Source organism: Frieseomelitta varia, unplaced genomic scaffold (assembly GCF_011392965.1).
Source record: "Frieseomelitta varia isolate USP_RPSP 00005682 unplaced genomic scaffold, Fvar_1.2 scaffold_271, whole genome shotgun sequence".
Taxonomy (NCBI): domain Eukaryota; kingdom Metazoa; phylum Arthropoda; class Insecta; order Hymenoptera; family Apidae; genus Frieseomelitta; species Frieseomelitta varia.
Genome location: NW_025110003.1, coordinates 45,154 through 72,208, shown reverse-complemented (window position 1 = coordinate 72,208; position 27,055 = coordinate 45,154). Strand labels below are relative to the sequence as shown.

Sequence of the window (27,055 nt, the reverse complement as noted above, 5' to 3'; positions counted from 1 at the left end):
GAGAATGTAATCATTAGCAAAAATCTATGTAATCTTTTACATAGATTGACAGAAAAATTTTGAATATAAATATTATATTCAATAGGAAATGTACAATATCTTTGTAAAAACGACATTAATCTTTTCAAAACATGTTTATTGAAGTTTTAAGCAATAAATTCATAAGGAATAGGTGCAAGTGATATTGGATTTTCACGTCCCGATACAATATGTGCACGCATTGGTTCAGCAGGTTGCCGTTTTAGTTGTACTTTAATGTTCTTCTCCTTCGCTTCTTTCCTAAGCCTTTCATTTTCCTTTACTCGCTTCAGAAAATCTTCTCTACATTTAGAATGAGTCAAATGTTCGATACGAACATTAATTCTTTTAGCAATAATTCGTCCACGCACTCTCTTGTTGACAATGACACCAAGAGCATGAGGTGTTACGTTGAATACACGTCCAGTTTTACCATGGTAAACTTTATAAGGCATTCCCTTTTGAACAGCTCCATTACCTTTGATATCGACTATATCGCCCACTTTATACACTTTCATATACGTGGACAATGGAATTGTTCCATGCTTGCGGAACTTTCGGGAGAACAAGTCCCTTGTTCCTCGACGATAACCCTTTGAGTTTGTCATTATAATAAATCGGCCTGTAAAATATACATTTTCATTAAATTTTTTTACTTGAAATATAGTTGTACGAATATTAATTGAAATCGAGGTTATGTTAACTAAAAATTACAACATTTTCGTATATAAAGTTATACAATAGCACAGGCAACAAAAATATTAAATTTTAACAAGTAAAATAATTAGATAAAATTTTTAAATGTAAATTTTAAAATATAAAATAAAATTTGCACGTATGGTGTCACGTGCATCTGCTAACAAAGACAATTTTAAACTGAAATTCAAATTTTGTTATAACAAAAAGATAAAACACTAATTATGAAAAATTTTGTCATCACGAAATATGAAGCAAATATTATAAAACTTTCTAAAATTCTTTATAAATATTGTTAAACCTACACCAGATAAATGTATTCACTCACGACCGTCGAAAAGAGAATATAAGATCGGCAATTCTATAGTTATGCAAAAAATCGATAATAATCGATCCCATGGACGATTTCGATACTTATTTCTTTCATTATTCTTATTGTTTATTTTATAATAATAATAATAATAAACTGATACAAGTTTTATTTATTAGTTTTTATTAGTTTTTTATCAATTAATCGTAAATATACAAGTTTTAAGACCAATGCATTTAATAGGATTTTTTAGACAAAATATACTATATACATTTAATAATTACACTAAACTAACTAAAAAATAATAAATAATTTTCAGTACAATTCCAAAAATATTTATACTAATTTAGAAAATGGTATAAAAATTTCTTATTCTTTAAACTAGCTAGGAATTGTAAATTAACTAAGAATTTTACTAGATGGACATCCACTGTCAAACGAGTCATCTCTCTATTATACATTTAATCATAATACCGCTGCATGACAGTTGTTTTCTGAAAATTCATTGTTGAACATACGTATTTTGCAACTAAACGTTATTTATTAAATAAATTAATACTTTAAATAGTAAATAATATTTTATAATTATAACTAAATAATATTCAATAATGGTATGCATTTTACGTAATTTTTTTTTATTAATCGCAGTAATAATAAAAATATATTAGAACGAGTCAATATAAAACATTAAATAATAATTAAAAATATCAAATATTTTTCAGTTTCGGAATCAATACGATAGTGATGTTACAGTTTGGAGTCCACAAGGACGTCTACATCAAGTAGAATATGCAATGGAAGCTGTAAAATTAGGATCAGCTACTGTAGGACTAAAAAATAAAACTCATGCAGTTCTTATTGCTCTGAAAAGAGCTTCTTCCGAGTTATCTGCTCATCAAAAGAAAATATTCCCCATAGATAAACATATGGGAATTTCTATTTCAGGCTTAACAGCTGACGCTAGGATGCTAAGGTATATCATAAATAATAAAGTATAAATTTTATCATGTTATTGCTAATAAAAATATCAGGTTGTTCCAAAAGCTTTTTTCATTTTATTAATGAATAATGTATGCATACTATTTTATATTTTAGTTCATATATACTTTTCTGAGATTTGCTATTTAAACATTATCCAAGATGCATTCTTACGTTATTTATTGAGCCACGAAGGGAATTTTTTAATGAAAAAAATAGATAGTAATCGGATATAGATGTTTTCCTTCATTTTCTTTAGGTATTATCTCATCTGATTATTATCTATATCTTTCATTTAATACATGAAACTGCAGTAAAATATTTGATTTAATAAATGACATAAGAATTGTCCTCAAACAATATTTCGCTAATAAACTTCAGAAGTTTTAGAAAGATGACATTATGAGAGAAAAGATGAAGGAAAGTAATAAGTCAGAGTGGATTATATATAATTCAAATAATATAATGTGAAACATAAAATATGCATAGATTATTCATTAATAAAACGAAAGAAATTTTTGGAACAACCCAATACAAATTACTGGTCTAACAAATATATTAAATTTTAAATTTTCATTTATCTGTTTATAGTCGATATATGCGAACTGAATGTTTGAATTACAAGTATTCTCACGATGATTTATTACCTGTCAGTCGTTTACTCGCATCTCTGGGAAATAAATTGCAAACATGTACTCAAAGATATGATAGAAGACCGTATGGTGTAGGTTTACTTATTGCTGGGTACGATGTAAGTAATTGTTAAATAATTAATTACAATTTACTAGGTGAAGACTAAAGTGCCATTTAAGTATTATTGATATTTCTAAAGGATCAAGGACCACATATTTATCAAACATGTCCCTCATCAAATTATTTTGATTGTAAAGCAATGGCTATTGGTGCACGTTCTCAGAGTGCTCGTACATATTTGGAAAAACACCTTAATGATCTTTTAACGTGTAATCTCGATGAACTAATAAAGCATGGCCTTCGTGCATTAAGAGATACATTGCCAAATGAAGTTGATTTATCAGTGAAGGTAAATGAAATCATTTTTTATAATAATTACAAAATTAATAATAATTAATACAAAATTAATGTAGAATGTTCCAATGTGTTTTCTAGTAAGTAGTAGATTTGTGAGAAAAATAAAAGAAAACAGTTTTATTTTTTTCTTTTATGTAAAATAACGGTTTAAATAGATTTTTTAAATTTATTATAGTCTTTATGTAATGATAAATTCATAAATGTTTTTAAATTAATATATCTTTTCACACATAAAGTAATCATTAAGACAAATTTAAAGTTCTAAAATACATAAATAAAGTAATTTTTGGTAATTTTTAGCGGATATAATATTTAAAACAATGAAATTTCTAAAAGACATTTTTTTAATATTTTGTTTATCTCAATAGCCACCTTTGTGAAATATAGAAACAAATTAAATAAATTTAGACATGATTACATAAATTTGAAAAAAATTCATGGTCAATAAATTGTGAATATTTGTTCTGTCCAATTTTTGTCACAAATTTATCACTTATAATCAAGTATTTTACGAAATTTTATGTTATGTATATTACAAGTAAAATTATTTTATTACAGAATGTCTCTATCGCGGTGGTAGGAAAAGGTACAAATTTCAAAATATTTGATGAAGATGCAATTTCGGTATATTTATCTCAAATTGAAGACGACAAACGTAGTAAACTTGCTGAACCAGATGTGGAACAAGATTCCAAACCTCCACAACCTCCACCTTCTGATGAAGGTCCACAAGAACCACAAGTTACAGTTGCAATGGATACAGATTAAAAATAATGTAATATATTTCATATATTTTATGTATTATTACATTTAAAATGAACTTGCATTTTACACTTAAAAAAATTGTATTTTTCCTTATCATGTTCAATATAATAATAGAGTATCATAAGTCATAAAATTTTGTTAAAATTCAGCACATATAACACATTTTTTACAATGTGATGATAATTATTTCTATAATTTAACAATAATTTTTTGTGCACAAATTTACAATAACTTATATTACTATACATAAATATACAAATATTCTCAATTAAGATTAAAGTATATATGTTTATTGGTTTTCAGACTGTTTGTTTCTACGTTTTTTTAATATATTTGTTAAAAAAAATTCTCCAGCCTTGTATGATGAACGCACTAATGGACCGCTTGCAGTATATAAAAATCCTAGTTCATTTCCAATATTTTCCCATTTTTTAAATTTTTCAGGTGTAACATATTCAATAACTCTTAAATGTCTCTTTGTAGGTTGCATATATTGCCCCAGTGTCAAAGCATCTACGTTTACTTCTCTCAAGTCTTTCATTGTTTGTTCAATTTCTTCATCAGTTTCACCTAATCCTAACATTATTGATGATTTCGTAATTAATTCTGGTTTGTATTCTTTTGCCGTTTTCAAGACCTTTAGTGATTGTCTAAACAATGCATAAAAATACATAAATTTACAAATTTACCAAGAAAAGTTCTAAAAAATACAAGACAATATATCTCACCTGTATTGAGCTCGTCTGTCTCTAACAAATGGAGTTAGACGTTCAACAGTTTCAATATTATGAGCAAACACATCAAGATTAGAATTAACAATTGTTGCTACACAATTTTCATTTCCTCTAAAATCTGGTACTAAACACTCCACTAAAATATTAGTTCTGCAAAAATATAATATATATATATATGAAATGTTTATTTGATATGTAATTACAAAAGTAACTTGTTACAATAACGGAAAAAGTAAGGTGAATTATGTACCTTTTTTTAATTTCTTTCACAGTTTCCGCAATATGACTAGCTCCACCATCACTTAAATCTATTGCAACACATAATTTTACATAAGAAATACAAACAATACAATTTCTAATATATAAATAAAGGATACTTAACCATCTCTATCTACTGATGTAAGTACAATATAATCTAAACCCCATTCTGCTATTGCAGTTGCTGTGTTTAGTGGTTCTTCTGGATTTAGTGGTAATGGTGTTCTTGATGTTTTTACAGAACAAAAGCGACAACCACGGGTACATGTATCGCCCATTAACTATATTAAATTGTTTTCCACTATTATGTTTTTATAATATTACTAATTAACCTTTTCAAATAAAATCCAAATTGATAATAACGCAATAAATAAATAAATTTTAGTAAATATATAATAAAATAGCAATATAAAAATTTATATTATGAAATGTAATTGTATAATAAATAACTTCTTATTTTAATATAAAACATATTAGCTAATCATTATACTTTTAACACATTGATTGCCACATCAGATTTATATGATGTTCTTACACACAAGAATTTTCATTATTATATAAATATTTAATGACAAAATAATAAGAAATGTAGTTATAAAAGATCATGCCTTAGTGATCCACAGTGTGTTTATCTTACTCTGATAGTCATGAGTGATCATTGTGCTTGATCATTCAATTAGTCTTGATAACTGTTTCTGAATATTTTCTTACAAACATAGGAAAACAACTATCTAAGCATCAGTTCCATAAAATATAAAAGATTATGCCTGATGCAAAAATTTTGCAAAGAATGTTATCAAAAAAATCTTGCAAATCACAGTTCAAAAAATGCTAAAAATTGAACAAAAAAAAAGTCACAACATATTGCGATGGCCAGTTTCATTTGTGCTTAAGATGTTTTAATACAATTCATATATGTTTCAATTAAAATCTTTAATTATTGAATGTGTACTTTTTATTTCATAATATTATCTAGTCAACTATGATATTCAAAATTTCTTAGTTGAGAATATTTATTTTGTTTTAATTATTCCAAACATTTGAACCTCAGATGAGATCTCACAATCATCAATCACAGGTGATCAATGTGACAATCAATGTGTTGATTAAATTAAAATAAAATAATAAAACAATGAGCATTGTATTAATAATACTAACCATAATAGTGGCTGTTGCTGTTCCATGCGTACCACCGCCCCAACATTCTCCAATATTAGGACATCGTGCTTCTTCGCATACAGTACTTAATTGTAATTGTCTTAATTGTGACTTTATTCTATTGTAATTTTTACCCACTGGAATTTCTGTTTTGAGCCAAGGTGGTAATCTCAAACGAGATTTATCCCCCTTTTCTAATTTCAATTTTCCATCATAGTCTTTGTAGGTGTCAGCAATAAAATGTTGTAAATCAGGTCCATCTTCTAATTTTTGAGAAAAAGTTTTTTCTTTGACACATTGCACCTGCTTTAATAAATTTATAGCAATTAATATATAATAACAAATGTTTAAAATATTATTTAACAATAAATACATACTGTGGAATGGAAATTACAAACAGTAGATATTTTTGTCAGACTTAACTTATGAAGAGTTTGAAACATATTTGTCTCCAAATGAACATTCAAATAACCTTTCAAAATAAAGAGATTCAACCTTACAACACGAAACATTATTACACGTGATAATGAACATATCAATTAATACTTACAAAATGTTTAATAAATATTTGAATGTATGTTTTTGAAAATTTTACGATATTTAAAATTTCAGCTAAATACAAAATTTTATTATTAAATATAATAAAAGATTTTATATATACATGACATTATATATACATGTTTTCTAAATTCTTGTTTTTATTTTTAGTTTACATAATAATTCAAACATTCGCAGAATGTCTTCACGTATTCATTGTAATTAAATTTCAAAATTAATAATAATACGTAATTCAAGTACATATTATACAAATTTAATTCAAAGAATTATTAAACATCAAAAGATTTGATAAAAATACCAATAATAGTAATTTTCATAAAAATTCACCCATATGTTACAAAACATTTTGTGGATTTAGTAACACACACTGACGTAATATCATCCGATCCCTTGAGCTTCTGTGATTGGACGCGGTAAAGGTCGGATGACTTCGTAATTATGTTATTACATTTGACATATTAGTAGCTCGTTTTATTTTAATCATTGCTTTTATTTAATGTAAATAAATATTTGGCATATTGTTTGCCAAATATTTATTGCCATTTATGACAATGGCAGATCCTGGAGAATGGACTACAACGCAGGATGATTTTTCTAATTTTCAATCAAACGACAGCTTTAATTTAAACGAAGTAACTGGTATCGATGGTATGTTGTATTTAATATTTATCAAATTAAATTTTATCTTTCTCAATTGAAATAGAAATTTCACTTTATTTTCAAACTAGATTTTTTTTTTATTTTTGATTCATCTCCTATTTGTAATTTTATCTTTTTATGTAATTTTTTTGTAATTTTTTATGTAATGTATTTTTTTTTTTTTTTAGAAATGAATTGAATAATTTTTTATTCGTTTATTCATGTTTAATATATTAAAATATAATTATAAAATAAAATATTGTATTATACTTACAACAGTTTAAGAAATTAATATCAAAAACAGTATTTTATTAATAATTTTATAACTTTTATAAATTTTATAACTGCGTGTGATTTTTTTGTAGACATGTTAAATTATTTTAATTTTTTTTACAGAGCTTCTTACAAACTGTGAAAGTGAATTGTTGAAAAATGAAAATTTATTTAGTGATGATACATTATTATCGCAATTGGAAGAGCCTTTAGGGATGGATGCGGAAGAACTAGATTTTTTAAGTTTCAACAATAGTAAAGAACTAAAAGATTTTAAAGAATTTCATGATTTTGAGGATCCAACTGTTGTAAAATCTGTACCAAATGGAAATGTAATATTAGCATCAACAGTGACAGAAAATACACAACAAATTTCTTGCGTCTCTCGACAATCGCAACAAGAAAAACAACAACAACAACCGCAATTACAAGACGTAACTTCTGTACAGAATAGAACGCAAAGAATATCTGTTACACCAGCACCAACAGTATTTAGCTCACAATATGCTATTCCGCAAAATGTAAACTTCAGTGTTCAGTCACCTGTTGTAACTATAGCACCAGTGACACAACAGAGACAGTTGCTTCTCCCAGCTAAACTTATAAAGTCAGAATCAGTTGTTTATTCTAGGGGATCACAAGCTGTTAATTCAACTTCTGTACCACATCAAATACATACTTTAGTAAATACTGCCAATGGAACAGTTTTAACTGCTGGTATGAACAATGGCAATTTAGTAATACATTTTTATTAAATTTATTTTAATTTTTATTAAATTTGTGATTCTAACTTTTATTTAGGTATCCCAGTTGTATTGGATACTGATAAAGTACAAATTAATCGATTAAACACAAATACACATATAGGTGTACCAAGAGTAAAGGAAGTAAAACGTAGTGCTCATAATGCTATAGAACGACGTTATAGAACATCAATTAATGATAAAATCATCGAATTGAAAAATATTATTGTTGGAGTAGATGCTAAGTTAAACAAATCAGCTATCTTAAAAAAGACTATTGATTATATTAGGTATATTAACGTGTTTAATTTTTTTATATGCTTACTATATTATAAATTAGCGAAAATGTTTACTAACCAATGAAAATTTTAGATTTCTTCAGAATTCTAATGCAAGATTGAAAGCAGAAAATATGTCATTGAAATTAGCCGCTCAAAGGCAAAATTTGCGCGATTTATTAGTATGTGGTGAACTTACACCACCTAGATCAGATTCAAGCGAACCATCTTTATCTCCAGCAGCAGCACCATTATCTCCTCAATCTCCATCATCTATAAAGGATGATCCGGATATGTTACAAAATGTTGATTCAACATCTGTTCTTACAAATCAAGGCATGAGAGATCATACCAGGCTTACACTCTGTGGCTTTATGCTTCTCTTTTTAGCATTCAATCCTTTAGGTTTTCTAATAAATAATGTAGGAAGATTCAATTCTGATTATATAAATACAAAATTGGATGGTCGTACAATTCTCAATTATCAAGGTATAGTAACGCAATAACAGTGCTATTTTGTCACATTATTATAATAATAATATTAATGTATTAAGTTTATAAGTATATATATCATTATCATAGTGAGTAATATTATTAATCCTTTTTCAGATCAATCAGACTTTGAAAATCCAATGTGGAGCAACGTGTTTTTGTGGCTAACAAATGTTATACTTTTAATTGGCGGACTTTGCAGATTATTATTATATGGTGATCCAATACTACCTTCTAACAGTAAAATATTTATTGAACTTCATCGATGGAGACGTCAGGCAGAATTCAATATATCCAAGAATGATTATAGTCAAGCATGTCGAGATTTACATCAATGTTTGCAATACTTGGGCCGACCATATCCATCGTCGCGCACAGAAGCTTGGCTCGGAACAATGTGGCAAATTATAAGACAACTTCTTCATAAATTGTGGATTGGGAAATGGATTGTACATATTCATAAATGGTTTTCTGAAAAAACTGTACGTCAACAAGCAGAAATATCAGCTATGGAAATAGCTATTATTTATCAGCACATGTTGTGTCTACATTTATCAGAAGGATCAAAGAATGGAACATTGTATCTTGCTCTTTCTGCAGTGAATTATGCAGAAGCTACTGGCGAAACTATTCCAAAATCATTATTAGCAGAAATATATGTTAACGTTGCATTGTGTTTCAAGCAATCGCTATTTCCATTCATTCATAAATATTATCTGGGTAAAGCACGCACGTTGCTTTCGTCATGTGCAGTTCCACCAAAATTGAAATGGATAATGAGTGACGAAGGTGCTAAATTTTTAGCATTTCAAAAGTGGCAATATGGAAAACAATCAGATCATGAATTTACATCTCAAACTAGTAAAGCTGATCCTCTGTCATATGCTTCACGTGCTTATAGAGATTATTTGATTGGACATTGTTTACGTATTTTAACTGGTACTCTTGGAGATGCACATGTATCTTTAATATTAGAATATGCACAAACTATTATGGCTTCTGCTGGAGTAGATGCCGGATTTTTATGTACTGACAAAGTTACAATTACGCGTAAGTTTAAACAAAATTTTATTTAACAGGTTTATTGTGTCATTAAATTTATTCTTTCTATTTCTTTGGCAAGTAAATAAAATGTTTAATATTTTAGATTGTGAAGATGAAATTGGATTATGGTGGGGAGCAGTTATATATGTAGCAGCATGTTGGAGATTGAAAGAAGATGATTCACAAGCATGGAATATTGTTGAAAGCAAATTTCCTTATGAAAAAAATTACCAGCTTTGCAATAATGCTAATACTAGTATTAGTCTGCTGCCATATATTGTTTTGAATGCTTTGCAAGCAGCAAAAGCTACTATTAAATCAGTCTCCATGCGTTTTATTGATCAGGCAGGAGTATTACTTGAACAATGTTTGGTTTATTATAATTGTAAGCAACAATCGTCACAAAACGTTTTGGTAAGATATTTAAATATTTAATAATTACATTTTTTAGTAAAATTTATGCTTTTACGTAAATAATAAAATTAGAAATAACGAAGTAATCGTATGATTTGAACATGGAAATAAAATATTAAATCTTTTTCTGCTGCTTTTTTAAAATAAATATCTCAGAAAAAATGATGAAATAATGAATTACACATTGATATTAAATCTATTGTTTAAGTTATACAAAATTAAAAATATCTAATGACAGTAATTTTTATTCAACTGCTTACTTGTTACAAGTGTGCATTGTAGTTGCATTGCATGAAATATAACTATGCAATACTTCTACAGTGCAATTCTTGTGGCAAGTCTCAGCACCATATAATAACATATGTATATATATGGGTAAGTCACTTCAGACAAAAAATTAAAATATTTTTGAATCATTCGAGACATTCTTTAACTATTTCAAGAGAGGTGTAATTTAATGTAACTAATTTTTTTATAGGTGGATGTGTAAAAGATATATAAAGATCAATTTTAGTTTTTTAAATAGAATCATATACTTTTTTAGTACATGATTTGACTCATTTAGGCAATCTCTATAAAAAAGTATTAATATATTTATAGCGAATGAACAATTTAGTAAATATTTTAATTTTAATTTTATTATACTTATTGCATGTACAGCAACATAAATACAATACTACCGCTTCACGGCTTGTCTTACATATGACGTTTTATAAAATTAAAATATTAAATTAATGGCTTATAACATACATTGCATCGATTTATGTATTAAATATATGTTTTATATGAAAAGTGCATATGACCTTCATATGACCTTTACACGTTCACTCACAAAAGTATTGGTTGTATCTCATCATGATACAACCAACTGATATTATCTCAAAACTATTAAAATTTTTTTCTGAAATATTTTTCTAAAGTGACTCATCCTGTATATGTATATATACATATGTATCATATATATAATATATGATATATATTATATACAGTGTCAAGGAAATAAATGGTCAAATTTTGGTATCACATTATTCCTGAAGAAGAAAAAAAAATCATATAAATAGATCTGACATTTCCTTTTTGACATATAAACACTTTTTGATTACAATAGAATATTGAAAACTTAAGAAAATTATTGAAAATAATACTGAATCTATGTTTCAAAGATTATTGAAAACATACAAAAATTCCTCTATACCGAAATTTTTTATATGAGGCAATAATTTTTAAATATTTTCAATTTATCAGTTATGATGATATAAATGTTATTATGATAAATTAAACTTTTAATATATATCCTTAAATAAAAATCCAAAGGATTTAAATCAAAGAAATACAAGAGAGTGCCTATCAGACTTATAATCGAACTTATATTTACTATATTTACATTTATATGTTAATATAGTAAAATGTTATATGTTACATTTATATAACTCTATATTTACATTTATATGTTTTTTTTTTAGAAGCTAGAAATATAAAGAATACAAACATTTTCTTAGAATACAATATTAAAGTTTGGCCATCTTTTTTTTTCTTGATACTCTGTATGTTATATTTACATATATTTAAATATATATTCTGTTTTTATTCTGCATAATTAAGGAGATTTGATGAAAAATCGTCATTTTTAAGTACACTTATTGTTAGAAATATTAATTCCAAGTTATTTTAACATACTCTTTTAGCTGTTTGTTTGAAATATTCTATCAACGATGTTAACTTTTAAGTTACATAAAACATAAAGTAATACTCATAGTAGTTTTATTATTTTATTAAATGTTTAAAACCGTATTTATGAAATATTTAATAAATTTGGTCTGGAAAACCAAAAATATTATTTTGAAAACGTAACAATTAATTGTAATATCTTTTCCATTTTTTTTTCTCTTTTCACTTTTCAAAGTTTCTTTTTAGAAAGTTATATGTATATTTTTGTCTATAGTCATAACATGTTAATTATGCAGAATAAATATTATTCATTTTGAAAAGAGTTTGATATCTCATTGCGTTTAAAAAAAGAGACTTCTTCTGCCTTAATTTATCTTCCATCCTTTTAATTTAAAAAAAAGAAAGTGAAATCAATATTCGTAACAATCTTTCGACAAAGTAAAGAATAATAAAATGGGATCAGAGTTTTCTTCAATCATTTGTTTATTGCAAAACGGACAATTGTTTATAATATCAGAAATTAATTTTTTAATTAATTTGTTCAAACTTTTTCCTTTATTTGATGAGTACTATCTATGATTTAGATAAAAGCTCTGAAAAAACTCTTTTTTTTAAATATTTTAAATATATTTATATATATATCAAAATTATTATAGTTTATTATTATAATTTATGATGAATAAAATTTGTATATTTTCATTTGTTCTTTTTTTAGTTAATGAATTTCTTCTTAACTTTGATTTATGTTTTTAGCTTACCCAGTTGTGGATTTGTGATTGGCTACTTGAAATGCGAACTACACTTTGGCAAGAATTAGATAACGAATTAGAAAATTCAACTACTAATATATCTCTTGGAGGTTTTCAACGTGATTTAGCTTGTCTAAGACAATTATGTCAGCATATTCCTGTAAGTTTACGTTTTCCTTTTTTTTTAATATTAGTAAAATTAAGAGTTGCTCATTATTATTTGTTACATACTTGTTTTTTAGTTTACTTTGGCAAGAGTATTTCTTTATGAAGCTACAGTGCGTATAATGGCAGGAGCAACACCAGTGAAAACTCAAACATTATTAGATCGTAGTTTGCATCATAGAAATTCACGTTCTTCAATTATTTGTGGAAAAGATCGTTCACAAGATCAATATACTGGAGAAAGAGAACATGCGGTAGCTTTATGTTTAGCTTCTCGACATTTACCTTCATTATTACTGGCCTCTCCTGGAGAACGTGCGGGCATGCTTGCTGAAGCTGCTAAAACTCTTGAAAGGATAGGCGATAGAAAAAGACTTCAAGAATGTTACAAATTAATGAGGCAATTAGGACCGGCTATTTCTGCTAATTGATATATTAAATATTCTATATTAAGTTTCAGATCTTTTATGGATTCATCTCTTTATTATTGTGAGTAAAGTATCATTTGTTTTTCGAACTACATATTTCACTGTTAAAACAAAAAGGACATAAATAAAATAAAGTCAGAACTTGAGTTACATAGCTCTGATTTAATTTATGCACAGTGTGCAAGATTTCTGTATATAAATTGTATTACGATGTTTACAAGAACCCAACTTAACTTAGTTAGGTTACTGTTATCTTTTAATGCAATTAAGACTTCTTAAATAACTTGTTTTAATTTGATATTTTATGTTTTTCATATAATATAATGATATTTTATGTTTTTCATATAATATAATGATATTTTATGTTTTTCATATAATATAATGATATTTTATGTTTTTCATATAATCATTTTGTTATTTAATTGATGCATTTGTCATTACTACACGTGTATCTATATGTATATAAAAGAATGAAACTTGTAAATTACATATTTGATTTTTTCAAAATATAAATTTTTATTATAAGTCCATCATTATTTTTATAAATATCTCTCATTATATAGAATATTATATTTCATTTTTACACAATTAAATTAAAAACGTAGGATTTTAAATATTTTATAACAAAAATATTAAAATTATAAATAACTCGTTTGATCGTTTGATAGATCATTCAGCTAATGTTAATACTACAAACTATATACGTAGTATTACAACATATAATACATGACCGATACATAGCCAATACAACAGTACAGCCAATAGTAAATACAACTTCTTTAACATAATTAAATATTGCCAATATTATCATTCAGAATCAAACGAAAAACCAATCAGTTATAATTTTGCTGTCTGTACCTATCTTATTAGCTTTGTAATAATGCAATTACGACCCAATATGTTTATATAATATTTTCCTCTTATTTTTAATCATAGAATTTACACAGTTTGGTGAAATAAAAATGAAACGTTCTATTCTACTTATATTCTATCTACGTATATAAATATTTTTCTGTAAGCGTACCATGCTGTAAAAATTTTATTAATATTTAATATTCATAGCGTAACATTAAGGAATCATTAAATTTAAACGCATTTGAAATATTTAAAATAAAAATAAAATAAGATAAAAATAAATTATATAAATAACTTTATAAAAAAATAAACGAGATAAAAAATTATAATGTTTTTTATTTTATTCTGAGTTATACAATATTGTCCATTTTTTGAATCAATTTTCTTTTTGTTTGTGATATGTGTAATTATTTTATCATTAAATTTTTAATTCAATTATGTAAAAAATAAAATTAACTAATTAACAACATATTTTATGAATATAAAGATAACTTGTATATAATAATTCTGCCGTAGAAATCTGTACTTTTATTAAATATAAATTTAAAAGTTTTTGCTTTTTTTGGATTTTTTACATTAAAAACTTGTAAAGCATTTTTATCTTCTGGATAAAATGATTCATGAAATTTGGTTTCTTTATTACCAATTTCTAAATGACAATTTTTGCCAACAAATCCACCTTGAAATTCAATTTCAAATGAACGTACTTCACATTCTTGTTCAAAATTGATAATTACCCATTGAGGTGTTCCCTGTAACATGTATACAATAGTAATTCTTTTATGTTATTTATTTCATATGTATTTTTTAGAATATAGCTTTAGTATTTGATCACTTTCTTATCAAAATAGATTGCTATAAAAAAATATAATATAATACATTGATGCAGAATAACACTGAAAGAATGAAAACACAAAGATTTGCAGAAAAAAGATTTCCTTACCGCATCAGAATTCCAACACGTTTCAGGACAATTATCAAACATGTAATTTTTGCCGTAAGACCGATTATTTTTATTCAAAACTGAACTAACCCTAGATAAATATACATAATAAATGAAGTTTTTATAATTTATAATTTAATATTAAAATAAATGTTTCATTATTTTACAAATTGTAATGAATATCTCGTTATAACATATATAATATATGTGAATTTATAAAAAATTTTATTAATTAATTTTATTTCTAATTTTATGTGTATATAATTATTCTAATTAGTAGCTTACCGGCATTCAAAGTTACATTTTTTTAATAAACATGTCATATTAAAATAAAAGTAACGTGACACACAACTTAACCTTAAATATTAAGGTTATGTTAATGATATTCTATTACTTTACTTAAAATTTCTTTTGTTTAAACACAAGGAAAGCTATTAGATTATATATTAATAAAAAAATGTAGTAATGACAGTTTTTATAAGATAGCTAGTAATATGATCATTGACTAATTGCACAGATGAGGCATATGAATAGACCTCACATACAATGTATTTTTTCAGCCGACGATTAGGAGATCTCAGGACTCTTTTACTATTTTCGTGTCACATCCTGTTGTATCGATTTAGGCAAGTTTCGCACTGCAGCACTAATAGTGACGAAAATTAAAATTAAAAAATATAGACAGTATTGTAACATCTACTTGAGAATTATTTATTGAATTGAACGTAGTGGTAATTTATCAATGAAGGAATATAACGATTTAAAACAGAGACTAATGAAAATGCGATGAAAAATTTAACATATATTTGACTATTCGATTACAACACTCATTTATAAGTACTAGCAAAAATTGTTCGAATTATTTTAATAATAATAATTATTATGTGTTAGTCCACGTGTCAACCTACATGTACATGTCAACCCCCAAAACTATATAATTCTTTTCACAAAATACTATTTTCATCACAGTCACAAATGAGGTATATGAATAGACATTACATCTTACGGACTTCCGCGGCCCGTGACTTAAAATACCGACATACTGAAAAAAAAATCACTGATTTTTAATGCACTCTACGTTTAACCCGGGATTACCCACTGGGGGTCTAGGGGCCGGGATGTACCTGCTCTAGACCCCCACGTAGGTAATCCCGGGTTAAACAACGGCGAGTTGGAGAACTAGCGAATCTGTCAGTAACGTGATTTTTGCAAACCATTGAAGTGTTGTCAAATTTTCAATACCGAAATGTAAAGCTCATCGGTGATTATATCAAGTAAAATGATACAAGCAAAATGTTTAATTGTATCTTCAGAATCCAAAACACGAGATTAGTATTTAAAATTATTTTTTATTATATATATGTGTGTATGTCAGAAAGAGCTCTATTCGTGTTTTACAAATCTATCGATTTTACGTTGGAAACGATAAAATCAATACTTATAACGGGATTTCTTATTTATTGAAATATATTTAGGGACAAAATATACATAGAATGGATTTGATATTTGAAAAAAAGAAAGACATAAAATAGGTCTATTGCATTTTATCAAATCGTATGTTTTGAAATATCCATCAAAATCTAAAATCTACAGTCTTTTACAACATTTAAAAATGCACTGTTTTATATATTTATCACACGAGACACGATTTAGACTTGTATTGAATTTAAGTAATTGGTTAGAAAGAGAAAAGATATTCGTTTGATTGATGTAATGACTAATTTAAGATATTGAAAAATATTCTTGTTTGACAATTAATAGTAGAGACTAAATTTTTTTTCTAATTATATAGATTCAAAGAAAAATAGTGAAAGTATCTAATGATATTTAAATAACAATAATATTATGTTAGACTAATATGTACATACATGTAAAAATGTAACGTATATTACGGTAATTACTAAAGAATGTTAACTATCTTGTATGACCATGATGCAATTGAACTCGTATCAAGTTCAAATAATCATGATCAAGTATTAACGGAACACCAAAGAAACAAAACCATGCAGAGATTATTTGTCTTTATCTTTATATCTAATATTTTTTACGTAAATTTATGTGACCAGAGAAAATTAACATGATAAAACGTAAATCTATGGGTTTCTTCTGTCGAGTGTTAACTTAGATTTTTATAAGAGAAAAATTTCCTGCGAATTTTTTTAATATTACCAACTTGTAACAGTATCATTGTAATATTTGTAGTTATTGCAAATAACAACTCTGTTTTTAATCAACTTCTTATCCGGTAATGAACAGTAATAACTTGTTACTAATCAGAGATCACTAAATATCGTCGGATAAGAATTTATTTGCACGAAAATTGATCTTCTTTGGACAAAAAAATAAGAGAAATAAGTAATAAGAAACTTACTTTTATTAACATTTAAATCATGTCACATTGTAATCTATGTACCGATGATTCCCCTCACATCGTAGCTTATGTATCTGTGATTCCTTTTTTTTTAAACTATGTATACATATTGTCATTCACATGTATCAAATATAACTTGGTTATTGCTTATTTGGTACAACGAACGATGTTAATGCTATTCGAATACATCGAATGTAGTTTTAATGCATGAAAATATGATGGACAAAGGAAAGTTCAGAATTTCAGTATAAAGAAATTTGCAGTCTTACATTTATCGTGAAAAACGATTCTGTATTGACCATTTTCTGTACTGACGATTCGTTTGTTAGATTGCATGGTGTTTATTGTGTCGGGAGCGTTTACTGTTGTCAATCTTGATTGTTGACTCTCGGGTCTGCTTATTTACTATTATGTTCTCAAGAACAATTAATGTTGATTCTTGGATGGAGTACGTTAGGGCAATAAATTACCGGCTCATACTTCAAAGTGATTGGCCATAGCTGATTAATCAACTCCCATAAAATAAGCTTACTGGCAATTAAGGATTTTTCTAAGTCTTAAGCTTATTCTTAGTCTTTCTTTTACAACTATATCAAGAGTTAATCGACGTTTCGGTAACCAAGATTTTGGTTATGGCAAAATACAGTTAAAAGATAAATTGGTGCTTCCACACATTTGCGCTGTCACTTTGACGTCGATGTCACTAGAGGCCTCAACAGTTGGTATTTTCATTTCTTCGGAATTTATTGAGCTGCTTCAAGTTTTTGATAAAGTTTCCCAGAATGGTCTTTGGCCTGAATTATGACTGATTATTTCTACTAGATAGATTTTCATGGTAATTTCTTTGTTTGCTGATTCCGTGTCCTGAAAATGTATGCAAAACATTCACGTTTGATCAATCGTTGTAGTGACGTATCTTTTATTATATCACTTATTTCGAAGTTGTATGAGCATTGCTCAGGTATATGACCTCTCTTATTCATACAGGAAACAGTTTAACTTGTTTGTAGTGATAAGGACTTTAAAAGTAAAAGACTCAGGTATCGTTTGATGTATTCTTCATTTACAACAATTATTTAAAATGTTATGCCTTTTGAAGCTTAAAATATGAGAGCAATGGGAATTTGTTGTTTATAGAGACGATATTTGACGTGCTGAGTAATTAGAGATTAAAAAGTAAAAAATTTATGTAAATTAATTATGTTAATGTAAATATTTTACGCCTTAATGTGTATTGAATACGTTTATTCCTTTTTATAACATATTGCCTGTTTTGAAGGAATAATTTACATGAATTCGTCACAAACATTATGAATTTTGATTATGAATAATTTACATGAATTTGTCGCAAATTACATTATGATCTGTAATATCCTCGGAATACGATAATAGATATGACGTTCATATTCAGCCCGTTAAATTAAACAAAGCGAAGTGAGGACAGAGAAGACAACGATGGAGGCAACGATATATTTACCAAATATGCTCCTTCACAAATTTTCACATGCTGTTTTAATAATGATACGAGCGACGAAAAGAAATTCAAGTAAGCATTTATGATTATTATTGTGGTTATCTATAGCACTTATAGATATTTTTAACTAATTATTATTTTAGACAAGGAAGACAATTGCATTCCTTTTCTTGTTATAACATTTAGGATACCTATTTTGAATTATATAATTTAATCATTACTATAATTAATTACTATAATGATTACTTTAATTAATAATTAATTATTTAATTAATATATTTATGTAATTAATTATCTATTAGAGCATTCGATACGCGCAACAAATATTTGTTTAATTTCCGTAACTATTAAGATTATCATGAGTGAAAAACCTCAAACGAATTTTTTCTCAATATTATCATCAATATTAACATTATTGCAAATAATAAAGCTCTCTTTATCTGCTAACTTACTAACAAATTATTCGTCAAAGTTAAATTTCTTTAATATTCATATTCGATATTTTCTTCCACGACTTGTGTAAATAAAACAATTTATTTATAAAAAATTAATCTAAATGATACGATGAAGAAATGCGAGATCATTAAAAATTTCCAAAGTAGAAATTTAATAAAAATTATGCAAATAAGATTACGTACCTTGGAATATAAAATAGGAAGAAGAAATAAGAAATGGAGAGTGTATTATTTGACGCGCCATGTTGTAGTCTATATTTATGCGATTTTTGTTTTTTCTCTATATTATTTAACATTGATCTTGAAATGCTCAAGTATCATAATGATTGTGCCGTTGTGTTCAACTATTCAGTCATATTTATATCATTAATCACATATGTAAAAACCTTTAATAATATAACTTTTGTATTTAAAATAGTGTAGTGCTGTTTGCAAAGTTGAATCACTAAGTCCTACGCGAATGTTACTAAATCTGAATTTTACGCTATCAAGGTCCAAGCCACAAGGTCTTCTATTGCAGAAGAAGATATCAATGTTATAAATATAATAAATCCTTAAAATATAAGAAAGCATTGCGATATATTTCTGGAATTTCCATATAGATGTGAATAACATTTACAATATTCAAGCAGATACAAACAAATTCAAATAGGCCAGACCAGAACAAGCTATCGCCCATTCAAATTGTTGCCAAAGATTGAAAAATCTACTGATGAAGTAGTAACTAACTAGGATGAAAATAGGAACAATGACACTATCATCATCACCATCCATACATTGACATAGTGGTCTATATACCACAATATATGTATATGTCATTTTATGGGCTATGAATTAATTTTGAAACTTGCCTAGATAAATCCTTGTTGTTGCCTAAACAACAAATGTCGTTTACCTTGTACAAAAATCTAAAGTAAAAGACTTGTGTTCTTTACTTTTCAACTTTCTGATTCATATTTCTATGCAATTATAGATCAACTGCGGAAGATCTTACAATGAACGTAAAAATTAATAAAGACAATGTCAGTGAGAAATTGAATAAGGCGAATTCCATTAAGGGATTCTACACCAATACTGGAATCTTGGTGATTGGAGCAACGGATTTCATAGGCAAAAGAATTTTAGAGAAACTGATGCGTGTGTGTCCAAACATCGTCGCCATTTTTATCCTCATTCGACCGAAAAAAAAAATCAAACGATGGAGCAACGATTTAAGAAGCTCATAGACCATCCCGTCATTAGGTACTAAATCCAATCTTTTATTTCTGACTGACATCGCTCGTGTGGTACCTTTGCCAATTAGAATAAAGATACCTGAAACATTAAATTGATTTAAAAATGTTTCTTGATTTTTAGAAATGCTTGAATGACAATTCACTTTCTGTCAGCAATGAATTAGGAATAAAGATAAAATCTTGTTAGTTAAGGAAAACCGATTCTAATTTTAAACGAGTTAAACCATTGGCAAAAGAGTTACTGTACTGTACACAAAGACTGACAAAGCACTGCATATATTACAATATTACTAATTTAAGTGTCACATCGGAATAAATAAAAGATGCATTTTCACACTAGTGATCTTTTGGATAAAAGTTTGTCACTAATTGGATTCTCTCTTAAGTAATTGAGGAATCATTCTAGTTTCAATAGATAATAATAAGTTTCAATAAATAATACGTTTCAAGTACTAGTACGTTTCAATAAATAATAACTATTAAATAATTATCATTTTTAACTATATTAAAATATATTATTAATTATTTATAAAAGTACTTGTAAGTCCAAAGATATTGTCTACCCAAGCATGGTTCCTTTAGCGAAGCACCAATTGGTCGCACTTGGTCGCACTATCTCAACTGGCAAACTATCGGTATTGTTGGATACAATTTGTTACGCCAGATTTTTACTGAACGTGTACGTGTTGTGATAAATTTTTCTAATAGATTGATCGATTTTTGATCTCCTTTTTCACACGTATTAATTACTGCAGAACTCGTGCTGCAGCATCATTAAGTGAACGTAATCGACATAGATCATCAATGGAAAAATTTGAAAATAATAGTTTGTAACATGTTCTTACGTGTAAATTTTTCCTTTGATCTCAAGTACATTGGCATTGCTATAAGCTGTATAGTCTTATCTGCTGACGAAAGACCTAACTCTGACATCTCCTTCTATGAGATGAAGTTTGTTCACAACTGAGAGATAGATTGCTTTGACACTATCATAAATCTGAAGAAGAATAAATATAAGTTCAATTCCAAGAATGTAAATTGTTTGTATTGTTCATCAATTTTCAAATTTTCGTACATCATATCTACTTTATTACAAAAATTTATTCGCTTTATTCGATTCATTTTCTTTTATTTACTTTCTTCTTTAATATTTTTTTCATTTTATTCTCTAGAGATGAACTTTTTATCGTTTTTTTCCCATTTTCTTAATATTCTTTTTTTATTTTGATATAAGTATTAAAATAAACAATATTCTGAAATCCGTAATGCAAAACAATTGTGTTTTAACACTGCCTTGTAAAAAATCTGTTCTTTACAGGGAAAACAAGCAAAACAAATATCCGTCGACGTTAATCTGCGATCATGTCAAAGTTGTTAATTTTTGTTTCATTTCAATAAGCATCAATTCCTGATTAACGTGAAATTTTGTAAGAGGAAGAGGATTCCAAGTACAAAACTTTAGCTCCGGCATTTAATAGTTACAAATATATTTTCGATGTAATGTATCGAATTCTATTCTGTAAAATTAATCTAGATTGCTACTAACAATAAAGTGATGAGTATGAATAATGTCATTCGTTGTCTAAGAGTAGACGACGACTACTACAGTGAAAATAATTGATCGATAACATATGTAATTTTCAAATATTCAAATATTCATTAATATAAATTCCTCAATAATTTTTCGAGAGTATCTTTAAATTTTTCAATAACTTTTTAGTACTATAATGACATATCTAATACTTTCTTAACACTAACAAGCAAAGTTTTATACTCGTCCTGTCATTTACATTCTTATTTTCTCAAAATTACATATGGATCGAGAGATAGTGTATTTTGGACACTGCTACAAACTTATTTCTATAAATAAGCTTATAGAAGTAAGTTCATTCCTTGAAATTTTATCTTAATCTTAATTAAGCTTATGTAACAAAATTAACAGATAAAAAATAAATAATAAAACTGATCAATTTGACTTAAAAAAGATTAAAATGTTAAAGATTAAAAAAAGTGACAGTGTTACTTACGAACTGGATCATCTATGAGCTTCTTAAATCGTTGCTCCATCGTTTCGTTTTTCTTCTGTCAAATGAGAATAAAAATGGCGACGAGGCTTGGACACACACGCATCAGTTTCTCTAAAATTCCTTTGCCTATGAAACCCGTTGCTCCAGTCACCAAGATTCCAATACTGGCGTAGAATCCTTCAATGGAATTCGTCTTATTCAATTTTTCACTGACATTATCTTCATTAATTTTTACGTTCATCCATGTTGTAACATCTTCGGCCGCAACAATCTGATAAACTAATGGAAAAAGGTGAGTAATTTCTTACTAACATTCTTATTATTTATATTTCTTGTCTTTGTATGGCAAATACCTACCATTTTACGATAAATGTTCTCCATAAGAGGAAGTTGGTCAAAAATTCATGTTTATGTAAATTAATATCCTTTAATGAAGTTAGAAAAGTAATTAATATTCTTTAAAAAAATGAGCGTTATATTCATAATTTCTGTGCCTTACGTAAAGAATTCATCTTCTTGGTACTGGAGCAATACCACTAGTTGCTCAAAGCATCTCCAATGTCATCGTTGTGCAAATTACATTAATTGATATTCTTATCTGTATTCTCCTATAGCATAATTTCTGTCTACATCGTTTTACCATTGAACTATGAAAAAACATATAAAAAGACTTTGAATATAGTAAGTAAAAAAACTATAAACTGTTAAAAAAAAATGTTGTACAAAGTGAGACCAACATATACATTGAACGACTAATAAAAAGAAAATATTGCATAACATGGACATTATTTTGAAGATTTATTATAATATATTTGTTGACAGAGATTTTTCAAATCTTATTTCATGTAATGTTCATTTTGAATACAATGTATCAAAGAAAGACGAAGTCAAATTGTTGTATACAACTGCCAGAAGAAAAGAACAAAGGTAATATACAATTCATAACTCTGCTTGAAATTTTGCATCTGAATTTTTGATCTAAAGAAACATTTTCCGACTTGGGTCAATGTAACCTTTTTCCTTTCTTAGAAATAAAGTTGAGTGTGGTATCAAAATTTGATCGTGAAATCCATGATCTTTACTTACCTGTTATTTTCAATGTATCCTGAGAGCGAAGAAAACTATAAGATGTACTATTAGTAGCAATTCTTGCAACGCGTTTCCTCTGAGTTATGAAACTATGTTCTCTATGCTACTCCTTTGCATATTTATATTGACAGCACCACCCCACTATCATTACCACTACCAGTATCATTACCACTACCACCACTACTATTACTAAGGCTATCAAAGTGAAATCAGTATATTTATGTATGTAAGCTACAAAAATGCAAATAAGAACTCCTGAGAGACGAAACAGATCAAAAATTATTTGTTGCAGGATTTATTTAGGCAAGTTTCGAAATTAATTCATACTCCATAAAATGATATATATATTGTGATATATGGGCCACAATATTAACTATGCCAATGTATCAGTGGTATTCATGATACGTCATTGTTTCTATTTTCATCCTAGTTACTACTTTGTCAGTAAATGGTTTTTTCGATTTTTGGAAACAATTTGAATGGGCGATAGTTCATGTTGGTCTGGCCTACATGAATTTTCATTCAGTTCATATCTGATTTTAACATGTAAATGAAGTCAGTTTGAAAATTAAAGCGACAGGTGTCGCTTTCAACGGTGTTAAGGATGTCAAGTATTCTGGAATGAAGAACAAAATACAAGCTCGAAAATGTTTAAAAACGAATTTGAAAATCAAGATGACAAAAAATTCGACTTTGACCGCTTGGATTTTAATTGATGTCTATTTTGTATATTTCTGAGTTTTGCTTGATTTTGACGTGATATGTTTGAGATAGACAATTGATGTCTGAAATTCGATTTTTCAATCGACATCATCCTTTATGTTACGACTGTCCTTCAAGCTCGTAGCACGATTCCTGGAGGACATGTCTGAACAGATAAGAGGAGTTTGACTTTTTTAGAATGATTATAATGGTCTAGGTGTAGAGCAATTAAACTTATACCATGGTTGCCAAATAATCTTTCGGAAATCGTCAGAGCTCACATGTTTCCGGCTATTTAATGCGACATAAACTAAAACTGTAAATAGCATTTCAGATTTAAAATTTTTAAAATTCCAAATTTCCATTACGTTTGTAATTTAAGTTTTGCAGATGAAGACTTCTTGCGATTTTCTATACATACGGAATGGAATCGAGCATTTATTGCGACTGATTACGGTCACGAGACAGATAAAAAATGTACGTATGATTCAATGTCACGCAAGTATAAATATGCAGTGATGTATGTTACTAGTAACGTCAAAGAATAATTAACTATTTGACCTGAAATGAATAAAGTAGCAAAAAACGAATTTTTAATTCCATTAAAGAACATTCTCGGTACGTTCAAGTTGATACATTTTACAGCCACGATAATATGCAAATTCAATCAAGTAAGAAACATTGATTATCTAAATTAAGTACGATATTGTAAATTTTTAGATATAATAATTTAATAAAATATATAATTGAATTGAAAAATACATCTTGACGTAATAAAAAGGCCATTATTTAAAAATATAAAACAGACCTTTATTGAGGAATCGTCAAAGTCAAACAATTGGCATCACTTTCGATGTCATACAACTTTCAACTCAAATCTTTCGTATTTTTCATACTGCACACTTAAAGCAGACATACTTTGTATACTTTTGATCCATTGTTGCTCTAGCAATCGATAATTGATTGCGATTTAATTCGTTACTTTTTAACATAAGAATAATACCCATATTTATTTTCTCTCAAAATGAAAATATCTCTTAAAATGGAAAAAATTGGGGTTTTAACAAAAATTTTTTGATATAAAGGGCGTATTACGCGACGTTGGTGATACTTTTCTGGATAGTGAAGACTTCAAGTTGATCTCTCTGATGATATTATACAATTTCGAATGCATCGATTTACCTGATTATTCTCCATAAAAGAGTACTAATTTATCTGTCGAAAGTACATCGGTTTTCGAATATTTTCTCTTTGATTTTGTCAACAAGGATCTCGTCAAAGATAGGAAAAGACATATGCGTAGTGCTATGTTAATGCTTTTTTTGTTTCACGCGATAATCTTATATAAGTTTATATAAGCTTATATATATATATATATATACATGTGCCTTATATAAGCAAATATGTATAAGTGTCAGCGTAAGAATATTGCTTACGTTCTTACGCTCTGAATTATGGTCTAGTTTATATTTCTTTTGGACATTTTTTTAAATGTTTACCGGATCAGAGCTGAGAAGCATCGCATTTGCAACGCAGACCACTTGAGTCCGACCTGGAGGTATGGGGCTCACGAAGTGTCACCCGACACATCGTTCTGGGAAATCCCCTTTTACCACACTTTACCGAAAAACTGTATGGAAAACGTAATAAAGTTTTCAATTTAGTTGTGCCCTTCATTTGGTTCACATCTTTTTATTTACGTCCTGCACTCGTTCCTTTTCTACGGATAGGAATAAGGGTTGAAGGATAAAATAATTCGAGGTGTCTTTTTCTTTGTTTTTGGAAATTTAGTGCAAGTTTAGTGCGGTTCCTGCTCCACGGACGGGAATCATTTTATCGCTGTTTTTTTCTTTCCTCCCATTTCGACACTGTCACACCGTGACACATTGGTCAAGACGGTCGCCTGTTTGTCATGTTTAGTGTCGTTTTATCTCGATGATTTATTTCATCATTTTGTAGGCAATAATTTTACAACAGAATCGCCTTTAATGACAAAGGGTATATTTTCTCGCTCGATTAATTCCAACGTTCGACTCAAGTGACGTTCTGCTGGCGGACTGCTCCTCGGTGCCCTCTTTCGGGTATATATATCCTCCGTCCGGACCTTCGTCCGGGTACCCTAATTTTTGTTTACGGCCAACCGTCGTAAACCTTGGGATCGTCACCAGGTCGTCAACCTTGAGTGGCCTCTTCTACCGAGTAGCCAAGGAAGTCTTCCCACGCCTACGGGCGGCGTGGCTAACATTCGCTCACATTCGGCCATACTGACCTAGCCGTCGCCCTCGACGCGCTGTACCCTCACACCTTCTGTAACATAGTTAACGGATGGCTGACTTAGTACTGCCCGTCATGATCCTAGGGTGCTTGTCCAACTCGAACCCCGACCATCTCGAAGTGATCAGTTCCGAGACATCATCGCGGCCCGACTTTCGGACAACCACCGGCCTACATCCTCAGAATAAAGATACAGCAGCCGATTTCGGACT

General features: G+C 28.0%; 5 protein-coding genes across 21 annotated transcripts; 2 read left to right on the top strand and 3 right to left on the bottom strand.

The window, feature by feature from the left end:
• Positions 1-115: 115 nt before the first annotated feature.
• LOC122528935 (60S ribosomal protein L21) lies at positions 116-1,111 on the bottom strand. Its single transcript, XM_043654595.1, has 2 exons — positions 1,020-1,111; positions 116-640 (listed from the first exon to the last, which is right to left on the bottom strand). Exon 2 carries the CDS (start codon positions 624-626, stop codon positions 147-149), a length of 480 nt encoding a protein of 159 aa, XP_043510530.1. The 5' UTR covers positions 627-640; positions 1,020-1,111; the 3' UTR covers positions 116-146.
• Positions 1,112-1,476: 365 nt separating this feature from the next.
• On the top strand, positions 1,477-5,180 carry LOC122528932 (proteasome subunit alpha type-1-like). The gene is made up of 6 exons (XM_043654590.1): positions 1,477-1,635; positions 1,747-1,997; positions 2,594-2,753; positions 2,835-3,044; positions 3,611-3,827; positions 4,824-5,180. Exons 1-5 carry the CDS (start codon positions 1,633-1,635, stop codon positions 3,818-3,820), a joined length of 834 nt encoding a protein of 277 aa, XP_043510525.1. The 5' UTR covers positions 1,477-1,632; the 3' UTR covers positions 3,821-3,827; positions 4,824-5,180.
• LOC122528931 (lipoyl synthase, mitochondrial) lies at positions 3,829-6,922 on the bottom strand. 5 transcript variants are annotated; one of them, XM_043654587.1, is made up of 7 exons: positions 6,898-6,922; positions 6,345-6,439; positions 5,968-6,273; positions 4,934-5,090; positions 4,802-4,859; positions 4,546-4,701; positions 3,829-4,467 (listed from the first exon to the last, which is right to left on the bottom strand). In XM_043654587.1, the coding sequence occupies exons 1-7, from the start codon at positions 6,905-6,907 to the stop codon at positions 4,107-4,109; spliced, it is 1,143 nt and encodes a 380-aa protein (XP_043510522.1). In that variant the 5' UTR covers positions 6,908-6,922; the 3' UTR covers positions 3,829-4,106. The 5 variants fall into 5 exon arrangements, with proteins under 5 accessions (XP_043510522.1, XP_043510523.1, XP_043510521.1 ...); XM_043654588.1 differs by lacking the exon at positions 6,898-6,922 and adding an exon at positions 6,853-6,871; XM_043654586.1 differs by lacking the exon at positions 6,898-6,922 and adding an exon at positions 6,824-6,857.
• On the top strand, positions 6,918-13,618 carry LOC122528930 (sterol regulatory element-binding protein 1). The gene is made up of 8 exons (XM_043654583.1): positions 6,918-7,173; positions 7,561-8,154; positions 8,239-8,470; positions 8,553-8,947; positions 9,068-10,000; positions 10,098-10,408; positions 12,830-12,985; positions 13,068-13,618. Exons 1-8 carry the CDS (start codon positions 7,071-7,073, stop codon positions 13,419-13,421), a joined length of 3,078 nt encoding a protein of 1,025 aa, XP_043510518.1. The 5' UTR covers positions 6,918-7,070; the 3' UTR covers positions 13,422-13,618.
• A 1,128-nt stretch (positions 13,619-14,746) lies between these two features.
• On the bottom strand, positions 14,747-24,070 carry LOC122528936 (nuclear receptor 2C2-associated protein). Of its 13 annotated transcripts, none has more exons than XR_006306695.1 (10): positions 23,865-24,059; positions 23,278-23,425; positions 23,136-23,203; positions 22,779-23,057; positions 21,597-21,748; positions 21,290-21,514; positions 19,700-20,830; positions 17,588-18,451; positions 15,762-16,258; positions 14,913-15,025 (listed from the first exon to the last, which is right to left on the bottom strand). XR_006306695.1 is itself a non-coding variant. In XM_043654596.1 (8 exons), exons 6-8 carry the CDS (start codon positions 15,537-15,539, stop codon positions 14,747-14,749), a joined length of 408 nt encoding a protein of 135 aa, XP_043510531.1. In that variant the 5' UTR covers positions 15,540-16,258; positions 17,588-18,451; positions 22,779-23,057; positions 23,136-23,203; positions 23,278-23,425; positions 23,865-24,070. The 13 variants fall into 13 exon arrangements, 2 of the variants coding, with proteins under 2 accessions (XP_043510531.1, XP_043510532.1); XR_006306694.1 differs by lacking the exon at positions 14,913-15,025 and adding an exon at positions 15,236-15,307; XR_006306696.1 differs by lacking the exon at positions 14,913-15,025 and having other exon boundaries at positions 15,597-15,862; positions 16,131-16,258; positions 23,865-24,054.
• Positions 24,071-27,055: the final 2,985 nt, after the last annotated feature.